The sequence below is a fragment of the Elgaria multicarinata genome, chromosome 11 (genome assembly GCF_023053635.1).
Source record: "Elgaria multicarinata webbii isolate HBS135686 ecotype San Diego chromosome 11, rElgMul1.1.pri, whole genome shotgun sequence".
Lineage (NCBI taxonomy): Eukaryota > Metazoa > Chordata > Lepidosauria > Squamata > Anguidae > Elgaria > Elgaria multicarinata.
Genome location: NC_086181.1, coordinates 24,138,029 through 24,151,555, shown reverse-complemented (window position 1 = coordinate 24,151,555; position 13,527 = coordinate 24,138,029). Strand labels below are relative to the sequence as shown.

At 40.4% G+C, this 13,527-nt stretch overlaps 1 protein-coding gene across 1 annotated transcript; it reads left to right on the top strand.

Annotated features, from left to right (window-relative positions):
• The first annotated feature begins 226 nt into the window (after window positions 1-226).
• On the top strand, window positions 227-13,442 carry LOC134405505 (vomeronasal type-2 receptor 26-like). The gene is made up of 6 exons (XM_063136749.1): window positions 227-444; window positions 3,648-3,939; window positions 5,342-6,136; window positions 6,589-6,816; window positions 8,175-8,301; window positions 12,541-13,442. The coding sequence occupies exons 1-6, from the start codon at window positions 227-229 to the stop codon at window positions 13,440-13,442; spliced, it is 2,562 nt and encodes an 853-aa protein (XP_062992819.1).
• Window positions 13,443-13,527: the final 85 nt, after the last annotated feature.

The window sequence follows — 13,527 nt, the reverse complement described above, 5'->3', positions numbered from 1 at the left end:
CCAAGAAAATATTCTGTTCAGGGACACTGATGGACAAAGAGACATTATTACCTATAAAGCCTTGGTTCTGGCACACAGATCACCCAATATGCCAAGCAGTAAATCAGTGTGGCCATGGAATCATCCACAATTGAAGGGAGGGTGTAGCAAAACTGATAATACAAAGGCATCAAAAGCTGTCAATGGAAAAATGAGAACTAGTTTTTGGAGATGTTTTGTCAGCAGGATGATCATGTTGGTGTTGCTGCTTCGACTGCTAAGTCATACTGTCTGCAAGACATGTTCTATTAAATTTATGACATCTGATGATCCTCTCCCTATTCCTCATAACTTTTACCAGCCAGGTGACCTGGTAATTGGTGGGATTGTTTCACAGATCTTCTTCCTTTATAATGATATGTTTTTCATGGAACAGCCAGCACAGATGTTGCATGATGAACCTATGTAAGGCATGATTTCTTCTCTCTCTCTCTCTCTTTCTGTAATATGATCAGGTCATAATACTGAGAATGCAAATCAGCGTCCTTTAATAATAAGTTACTTACTGGTGTGAGAAAAGTGGAATTCTAGCAACATTTGGATTTGTTAACCTCCACACAAACCCTTTGACCTAGTTTTCACATAACACTAACCCATGGTTGATTTAACCCATGGTTTATTGTCCTACTCTGGGTTTATCGGGCAGATGATAGAATGATCTGTGATTTGTTTCCTCAATCTGTAGGTTGCTTCTTTTCTTCCTCAATCACTTGGTCCCTCCCTGTTCAGTGTAGTGGTAATGGTTGTTGGTGTGTGTGTGTGTGTGTGTGTGTGTGTGTGTGTGTGTGTTTTACCAATCTCAACGATCACCTCTATAGCCTCACTCAACAGCCAATGAACAACCCATAGCTCTAGGCTCACATGTACTAACATTATAGGGTGACTATATGAAAAGGAGAACAGGGCTTCTGTATCTTTTCCAGTTTAATAGGAAAGGGAATTTCAGCAAGTCTCATTTGTATGGATGAAGCACCTGGTGAAATTCCCTCTTCATCACAACAGTTAAAGCTGCAGAAGTATATCTAGAGTAAACAGAAAGAAAAGAGGGCAATATACAAAAGAGAGGAAAGTTCCTGCAGCTTTAACTATTGTGATGAAGAGGGAATTTCACCAGGTGTTGCATGCATACAAATGACATCTGCTGAAATTCACTTTTCTATACAACTGGAAAAGATACAGGAGCCCTGTCAAATTGTCACCCTAACTAACAATCCATGATTTACGCAACCTGGAGTTCACAACCCAACACACACCATGAGTTGTCCATGGTTAACAAACTTTTTTGTTGTTCAGTTGAGTTTCAGCATCACAACAATACAAAATATAAAAAACCCATGGGTTAACTAAACCATGGATTTGCATTATGTGCATACCAGCCCATTTTCTCATTGGGTTCAAGATACCTAACCATTGCTCCTGTCAGCTGGGGCTGATGCGAATCAAAGTTGAAAACCACAACATCTGAAGGGCACAAGGTTGTGGAGAGATTCTCAAGGCCTTTGAAAGAAATAACCACATGGTGGATTGTACCTAGATTTAGTTTTGCTGCACCACTCCTCATTCCCTGATATCCTTTCCTACTGCTCTGTCCCCTCTCATGCACTTTCAGTCATCTCATTTTTAAAAAAAAATTCCATATTATTATATTTTAGAAATACTGCCATGTTTCTTATTATTAATAATTACATCCATGTAATGGGCCCAAGCTATTTCTCCATTATAGAGGGACAAGCTTGAGTTTATTGCTCAAACTTGAATTATATTTGAGAGGAACCCACAAGCAAATCTGACTTCTGAAAACCCTGTTTTCATATATTCATTACATTTACAGTACAAATTAACAGATAAAGTATAAAATTTTCAAAATTAATTGTAAATTACTTGGCAGCATTCATTATGCTGGCATATCTAAGGTGTTCTATTCAGATATAGAGTTTATGGAAGCTCTCCTTTGAACTTTCCAATTTCCAAACTCATTTACTTATTAAACTTTTATATTGCCCAAGAGCTGAAGCTTCCTGGGTAGTTCACAACCATTTTGCTTCATTGAATATTTCATGGATAGTTGCCCTTCAATTTCATCAGTATATCTCTGGTGTCAAATAATATAAACAATCCAGTAGCCGTTGCTTGAGTTCATAGCATCATATATATCTTGTTTCACATGAATTTTTGGAGCAGAGATTCTCCATGAATAAGTATGTACTGAGTCTTGATCAATCTATTTATTTATTTATTTATTTATTTATTTATTTATTACATTTTTATACCGCCCAATAGCTGAAGCTCTCTAGGCAGTTCACAAAAGTAAAAATCATAATAAAACAACCAACATCTTAAAAGCACAATTACAAAATACAGTATAAAAACACAACCATGATAAAACCACGCAACAAAATTGATATAAGATTAAAATACAGAGTTAGAACAGTAAAATTTAAATTTAAGTTAAAATTAAGTGTTTAAATACTGAGAGAATAAAAAGGTCTTCAGCTGGCGATGAAAGGAGTACAGTGTAGGCACCAGGCGGACCTCTCTGAGGAGCTCATTCCACAAGCGGGGTGCCACAACGGAGAAAGCCCTCCTCCTAGTAGCCACCTGCCTCACTTCCTTTGGCAAGGGCTCATGGAGAAGGGCCCCTGTAGATGATCTTAATGTCCGGGTGGGTACATATGGGAGGAGGTGTTCCTTCAAATAACCTGGCCCCAAACCGTTTAGGGCTTTAAATATCAATACCAGCACTTTGAATCGGGCCCAGACCTGGACTGGCAGCCAATGAAGTTGTAAAAGGACTGGTGTAATGTGATTTCGCCAGCCAGTCCCTGTTAGTAAACGGGCTGCCCTGTTTTGTACCAGCTGAAGCTTCTGGACCGTTTTCAAAGGCAGCCCCACGTATAATGCATTGCAGTAATCCAAACGAGAGGTTATCAGAGCATGGATAACTGTAGCTAGGCTATCTCTGTCCAGATAAGGGCATAGTTGGTATATCATCCTAAGCTGATATGTGCCCTGACTTCTTAGAATTTGCTTTTAAAATGCTAATAACCATACCATAACTTACATATGGGCTATTTCAAGGGTTTTATAGTTTTTGTTACTGTTTTGTTGTTTTTGATTTTGGATTGTTTTGCACAATTGAATGGCTTATTTAAGAGTTAAACAACCCATGAATAAGACAGCAACAGACCATGGGTCATATGACGCCACAAGCCATGGCCAGACACTGAATATTCATGTTTTGCCTGGCACGCAGAACCAAAAGGAGCTGCAGCCAACCATGGCTTTAAAAAGCTTGAACAACAACAACAGACTCTTTTAATCATGAAGACCAGGTCTTTGTATGCAAAGAAGCAGACTTCAAGAAATGCATGCAAGTTTATTAAGCACTAGAACTATCCCAAAATATTTTGAGCACTTAGCTTTATGGAGAAACATCTATTGCAAATGTCTTGCTTTTGAAACACATCCCTCTATTATCTTCTTTCACTGTTTCATATGATCTTAAGCTCCACCTCAGTCTTGAAAGCATATACTGTATGTGAGTGATGATGGAGAATGCAAATGCATTTGTTGTTCCATGGTTAAACCACCTATAACTCTTATTCCAGTTCAGTGCCTAAGAACTACCAGCATGTCCTGGCCTTGGCATTTGCTGTCAAGGAGATCAATGAGAATCCAAGGATCTTACCCAATATCTCTCTGGGGTTCCACATCCTCAATAGCTACTATGCGGCAAAGATGACTTTTAAGGCTGCACTGAACCTGCTTTCTACACAACATAGGTTTGTCCCCAACTTCAAGTGTCACATCCAGAAAAATATGGTAGCTCTCATTGGAGGATGTCTCTCTGAAATCTCTGCCAATATGGCCATCATTTCAGCAAGCTATAAGACTCCACAGGTAAGCTGTGAGTATGGAGACTTCACAAGTGTGACAAACCATCTTCTTCATTTCAGAAAACAATGTGTCAAATGGCTCCTGTGGTTGGAAAATGGATAAATGCAGGCAAAATGATAAAATAGTTGGATTCACCACTTGTTAGAAAACTCTACTGTAAAAGTGGCTCCTCAAAGAAATGGAGGGCAGGTTTGATTGGGGTTCTACTCCGCTCTGCATTGGCCCCATGTTCTTCAGTGTTTTGATCAATGACTTAGATGAAGGTATGGAAGGAATCCTTATCAAACTTGCAGGGGTAGCTAACACCTGAGAAAAGAGGGGAAATATACAAAATGACCTTGATAGCATTGAAAACTGGGCTGATACTAAGAAAATGAAATTCAACAGAGATAAAAGTTCTGTAATGCAATATTAGGCAGCATTCATTTTTTTTAAAAAAAAGTTACCAACCCATGAGAAATAAGAGTTTCACTTTAACCTCCAGGGCTCCTCCTGCAATTGTAAAATACTGGGAAAGTCTGATTTTTCTCTAAGAAGTGTTTTTGAAACTCCTTACTTAGTAGTAGTAGTAGTAGTAGTAGTAATAGTAGCAGCAGCAGCTTTCCTTTTTCCCAATACTGGGCCTCAAGGCTTTACTTGTTGCATACTTCTTGAATGGTGCTATAACTGCAGTGCCATCTAGTGGCTGTAAAAACAACAAATAGAACTCACCGAGAACTTTTTAAGAAAGACAAACAGCACATGCCAGCACGTGTAAGGAGCAAATATTAATCCCACAAGGAACCCAGAGGCAGAAGCCCCAGTAAACTGAAGGACAAAAGGCCTAGTGTGTTGAAACTCTGTCTCAGTGTGCAATTTAAGGCAATAGAAATTTTGAATTAGATTCAGAGGAGAGCAATAAAAATGGTGAGGGATCTAGGAGACAAGTACTATGAGCAAAGGTTCAAGAAATTTGGTATTTTAGGCTTGGAAAAGAGGAGACTTGGGCAGGGATGGACATTATAGCACTCTTCAAATACCTGAATAGTTGTCACATACAAAAGGGTCGAGAGTACTTCTCTACATCTCAGAGAAAAGGGCTAGATTTTGATCGAGCACTTGAAGAAATGCCCTAATGGTAAACACAGTTGAATGATGGAACCTATTTCGAGGAAGGGTTGTCTATCAATGGAGGTCTTTGCAGCAGAGGCTGTGAAGCTGTTTGTTAGGAGATCTCTAATTCTGGATTTCCTGCATAACACAGGATGCTGTTATACTGAGTGGTGAACTGGAACCCTTGCTAATCTATGTTTCTTTGATTTAACACTCTCTTATAATCCATCTGAAAAATACTTATATTCAGCTCACCTATGGATCATTTTTGCCAGCACAAGGTTCCAAAACCCTATTCCCATTTTTGTACCAGATGGTCCCAAATGAAGCCCGACAGTACATGGGAGTTGTGTGGCTGCTACAGCATTTCGGATGGACGTGGATTGGGCTCGCTGCAGTGGATGATGACAGGGGGAACATGTTTTTACAAACCATGACACCAATACTTTCTCAAAATGGCATCTGTTATGCCTTCATAGTCAGAATACCAAAATGGGATTATGTGGAGAAACTGACAGACGTGCTTTTACAGCAGTGGGAAATCTATAATATTGTCATTGAGAGCAAAGCCAATGTATACTTTATATATGGAGAACCTCCATCGTTTCAGGTGTTGAGAATGTTGCTGTTTGTAGCCCCTTTCTTAGAATTGCCACCACTGGGGAAAGTGTGGATTGTGACATCCCACTGGGATTTTGCATCCCTGTCTGTTCAAAAGATTTGGGATATGCAAACCTTCCATGGTTCCATCTCCTTCACCGTTCACTCAAATCAGCCCTTAGGATTCCAAACATTTCTCCAGATGATAAGACCTTCCTGGGCCAAAGGAGACGGTTTCATTCAGGACTTCTGGGAACAGACATTCAACTGTTCACTAAATATGTCTAATGTGATGGAGGAGAGCAAGACAATGTGCACTGGAGAGGAGAAGCTGGAAACGCTGCCTGGAACTTTGTTTGAAATGAAGATGACCGGCCACAGCTACAATGTCTACAATGCTGTCTATGTTGTGGCACATGCTTTGCATGCTATGTATGAATCCAGCTGCAAACACAGAAGATTGGTAGAAATAGGAAGGCTGGCACTACAGAATGTGCAAGCATGGCAGGTAATTGAATATCAACACTTTCTTTCATTTTAAGAAGGTTAGCTTATGATCTAGAGAAAATTGGAACTCTAATTCTTCATAAAAAAATATCAGCAAAATATTTGGTTTTGCAAATCCTTTTGAATGAATAGTGCCAGCACCAGTAGGTTGGATCTAGGCTTAGGCGTGTATGAAGTAGGCTGACTGAAATCAGTGGGACCATGGATCTCAATAGTTCTGCTCTACACAGTACTAAACCTGGATCCAATCTTTTATATAAGAGATTTATTTATTTATTTTTTAAAAAAAGATTCATGTTCACCCAGCCACATGGAGTCAACTGGAGGGAAATCACAATTTAAAATATAATATCACATATGGTGTCCCCCATATGTTGAAACAGGCCTTTTTGAAGCTAATAGTAGTTATTTCAAGTGCTAGTTGTTCCTTGTTCAAATTCTCCTTTAATATAGGTCCATCACTTTCTAAGTAGCATCAAATTCAATAACAATGCTGGAGAAACTGTACACTTTGAGGGAAATGGAGAACTGGCTACTCAGTTCGATGTTACAAACTGGTTGATATTCCCCAACGGTTCATTGGTTAGAGTCAAAGTTGGAAGACTGGATCCCCAGGCTTTTCCAGGCAAAGAGCTTACCATTAATGATGACCAAATTGTGTGGCATAAAAGCTTTCATCAGGTGAGCCATAGCTGGTAATGATGTGCCTGAGTACAGCAATGCCTTTTTACTGGTTACACTTAGGGCTGAAGTAATATTGTGTAAATCAAACCAGTAAAATAATAATGTTTACATTAACCAATCAATAGACTTCCTCCAATTAGTCTCACATTACTGCCCCATTATTCAACCCTCCATATACTCAGCTCTTCAGACTACCTGTTTTGTGTGTGTTTCTATGGCTTGGTCCTGTCCAAAGTGAGAAAAGCTAGATCTACACCACCGCTTTATAGCAGTATCGAAGTGCACTGATAACTATTGGGGGACATTACACATTCTCTATACAATGATTTGATAGAGCTTCACCCTCGAACCCACATCTTTTGCTCAATAATTCCTCTTTCTCTGGGAGAGCAAATGGGAAGTAAATACCTGTGGACCATTTTTATGGCACCTCCTCTCCTGCACACAACAGGAGATAGCAGCAAGTTCTGTCTCTAAAAGTAATTTGGACTTACCAGGGTCTTTTTCTTTTTGCCACGGGAAAAAGGCTAGAAGGAGTGGGAGATGCAAGGGAGGCAGACAACATCATGAATATGACCCGCAAAACTCCATTAGTGCCTAGTAATGAACATGTAATAAAACATACATCTGATACATCATAGTGTTATTTCCTGCTTTTTATTCCACATTTGTAATGATTTGACACAAGGTGAAGATCTGACTTAAAATAGAGGAAGAGATGCTTTCAGCCTAATCCCATTTGGTCTTTAATCCTTGTGGAAGAGGAGTGTACAAAGCATTTCTGCACAGATTTGGAGCTTATCAATTTTGTTTTGCTGCTTGAACTTAGATTGAATCCATATTTAGTCATACTTGGAGTTTACCTGTTGACATCAAAAGGATATAACTTAATTTATGACTAACTTTAGTCACATTGTTTTATGTGGGTCTACCAAAACTATGACTAAATCTGGATCCAACCTAAAATCTTTGAAGAGAAGGAAACTGGTTTAACCCTAGCAATTCTTCTCACCACCACTTGTCTGTTTCCCCACCTGAACCCCAATTCCATGGGGATGACATGTACATGCAACCCTTGACTTTGATTGGTTAGCCTAGAAGATATCTTTCTCCTATCTGTGTGAAGCATTTTTCTAGCAGGAAAGGTGATCATTTCTCTCTCTCATTTCAAGCTGGAAGAGAATTTCTGAGTTTGTCAAGATCACCCCAAGTTCCCTTCCAAACCAAGCTCGACATATATTTCCTGGCTATCCATAATGTCATCATTCAATTAATTTCAACAGCCCAGTATTAGAAGTATAAACTTTCTGAAGACAAGGCTCTTATTGTAAGTCTTCCTCCATGCTTCTGTACAGGTGCTGCCCCTTTCTGTGTGCAATGACAACTGCTATCCTGGCTACATCAAGAAAAAGAAGGAAGGAGAGAAATTTTGTTGCTATGACTGTGCTCCATGTTCAGAAGAGATGATTTCATACCAGAAGGGTAGGAAATATAATGTACAGGGATATTCTGATTATGTCTTATTCATATATTTGGAGCAAGTGTTCCCCCTGAATGTACATAGAGGCAGTTTTCAGTACAGCTTTTTAAAAAGAATAAAACAATTAAATATACTTGTACAAATAACATTTAGAGGAGAGAGGGATAAGTAAAACTTCATGAAGCTACAGCTTGTGCAAAATGCAGCAGCCAGATTGATTTCGGGAACCAGAGGGTTCAACCATATAACACCTGCTCTGGTCCACTTGCATGGGCTGCCTGTATGTTTCCGAGCCCAATTCAAGGTGCTGGTTTTGACCTATAAAGCCTTACACTGCTTGGGACCACAATACCTGATGGAATGCCTCACCCGACGTGAATATACCCGGTCACTACGTTCAACATCTAAGGTCCTCCTCCGGGTGCCTACTCCGAGAGAGGCTCAGAGTGTGGCAACGAGGGACAGGGCCTTTTCGGTGGTGGCCCCCAGACTGTGGAATGATCTCCCTGACGAGGCTCGCCTGGCGCCAACGCTGCTATCTTTCTGGTGCCATGTTAAGACTTTCCTCTTTGCCAGGCATATGGCAGTACATCTTAATCACCCACACGTTTATTTTTAACAGTTTTTAATGCTTTATGTATGTTCTGCATTTTAAAATTTAAAATTTTGTATACTTGTTTTTATCTCAATTTCAGAATTTCTGTAAACCGCTCCAAGGACCCCAGGGTAGCGTACACAATCCTCCTCACAACAACAGCCCTGTAACCCTGTAGCTCACTGGCTGACCCTAAGTCACCCAGTGAGCTTCCATGGCTGAGTGGGGACTAGAACCCAGATCTCCTAACTCTCAGTACAAACTCTAACCACTACTCCAACCCATGTCTCTCTAACCACTACATGACACTAGTGATTGCTGCCACCTGGCTATCCAGGAGCAAAACTAATAAAATGAAATGAAGTCATTCAGCAAGACTGATCAAATGATGGTTTGATTTCAATATGTCTTATTTATTACATATTATATCCTCTTTGTCTTTCATAATCTAACTCTAGGCAGTCTGCATCAGGCTTTATAGAGGACTAGCTGATATATGTGGTGTTGCTCGGGCCCCCTAAGATATATGTTTGTGAGGTAATCATCTTAAAGTACTAGGACGGTGCTAGGCCTGTGAGTTAACTTTTAAATGAATTAAATTTGTATCTTTTTTACCACTCTCACCCTTACAACAACCCTACAAGGTGGGCCGGTGATAGACCTGTAATGTAACTTTGAAACAAATTACATTAGTTTCTTTTTCTCACACACATGGGGGTGTTGTTTCCCCACAGAAAACAAAAACTACAACTCCCAGCATGCCTTTTGTCACAGTGCCGACTTTCCTAGTGGGAGTCCTGCCGCTGAGAATCACGGGAAGTAAATTCTGGCTGAGCCAGTCCATGCTGCACTGTGCAATCAGTGTCTGTAGGTAGGCCATGAAAGAGCCGGCCAGCTGACTGATGGTTAACTTGGTTGTTGCCCTGGAGCTGCACCCTCCTCCCCTACTGCTCCCAGTGGTACCTAGACACATGTGACCAAGGATGGAGAGCCACTTCCAGATGATGGCTGCTAAGTCAATAAGTTTTCCTCCTGCCCAAAGCATGCTGGGAGTTGTAAGCGTAAGCCTAGGTCTCAGAACAATGTGTTAATTTTGAACACCATCTGAGGTGTGGTGGGAGAAAACTGTAGATCGGGCTTTATTCATTGTGGCACCCTGCTTGTGGCTTTCTTTTTATTATTATTATTATTTATTTATATAGCACCATCAATGTACATGGTGCTGTACAGAGTAAAACAGTAAATAGCAAGACTCTGCCGCATAGGCTTACAATCTAATAAAATCATAGTAAAACAATAAGGAGGGGAAGAGAATGCAAACAGGCACAGGGTAGGGTAAGCAGGCACAGGGTAGGGTAAAACTAACAGTATAAAGTCTGCACAACATCAAGTTTTAAAAGCTTTAGGAAAAAGAAAAGTTTTTAGTTGAGCTTTAAAAGCTGCGATTGAACTTGTAGTTCAAACTTGTAGATTGAACTTGTAGTTTTCCCAGGCGGGCCTGCCTAATGACTGCATTAATGGCTTTTCAGTGCCGATTTTTTTATATTATTATTATTATTATTATTATTATTATTATTATTATTATTATTATTATTATTATTTTCAAGGCCTTATAACTTGATGAGATCTTTTATGCTGCATTTTTTCCTGTCATAACTAAACTACAACATTCGAAGACAGATGCAAGAATGACTGAATAAAGTTTTTGATGTTTATGTAAAAGCCTGATTATACAATTGAAACAGAAGAGGAATGACTGATAGTTGAGGCTAGAATGGAATGGTGGGTGGGGTTAGTGGCCTTTGGAGAAAGGCAGTTGGAGAAAGGAAAACAAGGACAGTTACTGAGAGGTCAGGAAAGTGGGAGCTGAGTTAGGATTAACAGATAGTGACCTGGTTTGCTCAGCCATGCTTTATTTAAAATCAGCCCCTCTTCATGCCAAGACCACACCTCCCAGCATGCCTCTTGTTGCCGATGCTGCTCCTCAATAGAGCATCAAGGAATAGCATCACCAAGGACGAGGGCTAAGTGGCCGTCAGTGGACATGCCCAGATTTTTAACTTGTTGGTTGTTTTTAACTTGTTGGTTGTTTTATGATGGTTTTAATTTTTGTGAACCACCCAGAGAGCTTTGGCTATTGGGCGGTATAAAAATGTAATAAATAAATAAAGAAATAAAATAAAATCTGGCCAATCCTGCTGGGACTGCCTTGGCCTGTACTTCTCACCCACCAAGTCTTCCATCAGGAGCTTGTATTGAAATACCAGGGTCAGGCTGGGCACTTTCCCCCTTCATTGGGTCTGTTTCTGGGCTTGTGCAGAGTGCCTCCACTTCCTCCCTTCCTCTTAAGGGTGAAGGTTGCACACTCGCTACCAGATTCTGAGAAAACAGTGATATCAGGACAGAGTACCTTTGAGCATGTTTGGCCCCTCAGAGATACACTGTTGTATCCAGTTACGAGGGTGGGAGAAGGCACCGCAAATGGATGCAACCCATATGGGTTGTTTCCTTTTATGTGGAATTGGGTTGACTGCTCAAGACCAACTTTAGAAGTCAGGGTTGTGAAAGACATGAAGTGGCAACCTGCCCATGCACTCACAATGGCTGCCAAAGGCCAGTAAGTTTGGCCTCCCACCCAAGGCATGCTGGGGATTGTAGGCATAAACGTTGGTTTTTATTAAATTCTTTAAAAATACTTAAAACCCACATTTCTGTGTTTTGAATTTTTTTCTGGTACATTGTACAGCCAGTCCTATCAGCATGACAAATTTCAAGTTTCTAACTCATCTAGAAGTGGGCAAATATTTCAGGACATACAACACACACACCCACCCCACCCCCCCACCCCACACACACACACACACACTTTCTGCTTTATAGGTAGAGATGAGGCAATCAATGGCTACCAATCATAATGGCTATATGTTATGTCCACTATCAGATGCAGTATGATTCTCAGTACCAGGCCCGATCTACACCAAGCAGAATATAATACTTTAAAAATGTTTTGAAAACAGTATATGTAATGCGTCCTGGGCCTGAACAGTTGTCATAACCATTATAAACTGTTATAAGCAGTAGTGTTGATCCTGCCCCAGTTGCTGGGGAACAAGACTGTAAAGGTGCTCTTGTGCTCATGTCCTGCCTGTAGGCTTCCCACTGGCCTCTGGTTGTCCTCTGTGGGAGTAGAATGCTGGACTGGACAGGTTTGCTCTAGCATGGCTCAGTAGTCAGATTGAGATCTCTGTAACTTCATCAGGAAGGCTATGTTATGTGCCTTCAGAACATGCCTGGGAATAAAAGTGTGTGCCCCAATCCTAGAAATGCTTGCAATAGTCTTACAGGATTAGTGCTCTTATGATTATGTCCACTTTTTGAATGAGGGATAAGGTGGAGAAAGAACAACTTTGGCCAAAGGCTACCTACTGAGTTCATAGATTGACTAGATCTGAATCAAGGTTCTTCTGTCTCACAAAACAAAACAAAAACTTAGCCATTACATAATGCAAGTTCAGAACAATCTGCACACTCTTTTTGAGGCAGAAGAACACAAAAACATGCATTCATACTATTACAATTCATACCTTTTTGGAAAAGTTGGAGAGCATCTTCTTGAAATAATGAATCCATTCTTCCTTTATTTCAGACATGGATGCCTGTGTCAAATGTCTAGATGACCAATATCCCAACAAAGAACAAACACAATGCATTCCCAGGGTTCTAAGCTACCTCTCTTATGAAGAATCTTTAGGGATCAGCTTGACTATCTTGGCAATTTCTTTCTCTCTGATCACGACTTTGGTGCTTGGGACATTTGTGAAGCACAAGGACACCCCCATAGTCAAAGCCAACAACCGGAGCACCACCTACGTCCTGCTCATCTCTCTCTTTCTTTGCTTCCTCTGCACCTTGCTCTTCATTGGACAACCTGGAAAGGTGGCCTGCCTCCTCCGACAAATGGTTTTTGGCATTGTCTTCTCTGTGGCCCTTTCTAGCATTTTGGCCAAAACCATCACTGTAGTTCTGGCATTCATGGCTACCAAGCCAGGCTCCAAATTCAGGAAAAGGATGGGGAAAGAACTGGCCAATTCTATTTTACTATCTGGCTCCTTGATTCAAGCAGGCATTTGTACAGTTTGGCTATGTACATCTCCTCCATTCCCAGATGTGGACATGCACTCATTGGATGGGAAAATCATACTAGAATGCAATGAGGGCTCTGTTTCCATGTTTTGTTTTGTCTTGGGCTATTTGGGCACATTGGCTATTGTCAGTTTCATTGTGGCTTTCTTAGCCAGGAAGTTACCTGACAGTTTCAATGAAGCCAAATTCATCACTTTCAGCATGTTGGTATTTTGCAGTGTGTGGTTATCCTTTGTTCCATCCTACCTGAGCTCCAAAGGAAAATACGTGGTGGCTGTGGAAATCTTTGCTATCTTGTCCTCCAGTGCTGGATTATTGGGTTTTATATTTTTCCCTAAATGCTATGTTATTATACTTAGGCCTGAGCTGAACAAGAGGGATCACTTGATGAGAAGGAAAAAGTGAAATAATATGTTTATTTATACTGACATGTATTTGACTGAAAGTGCTGATTGTAGGGATATCATAAGAAATACAATCCAAAAAGCCA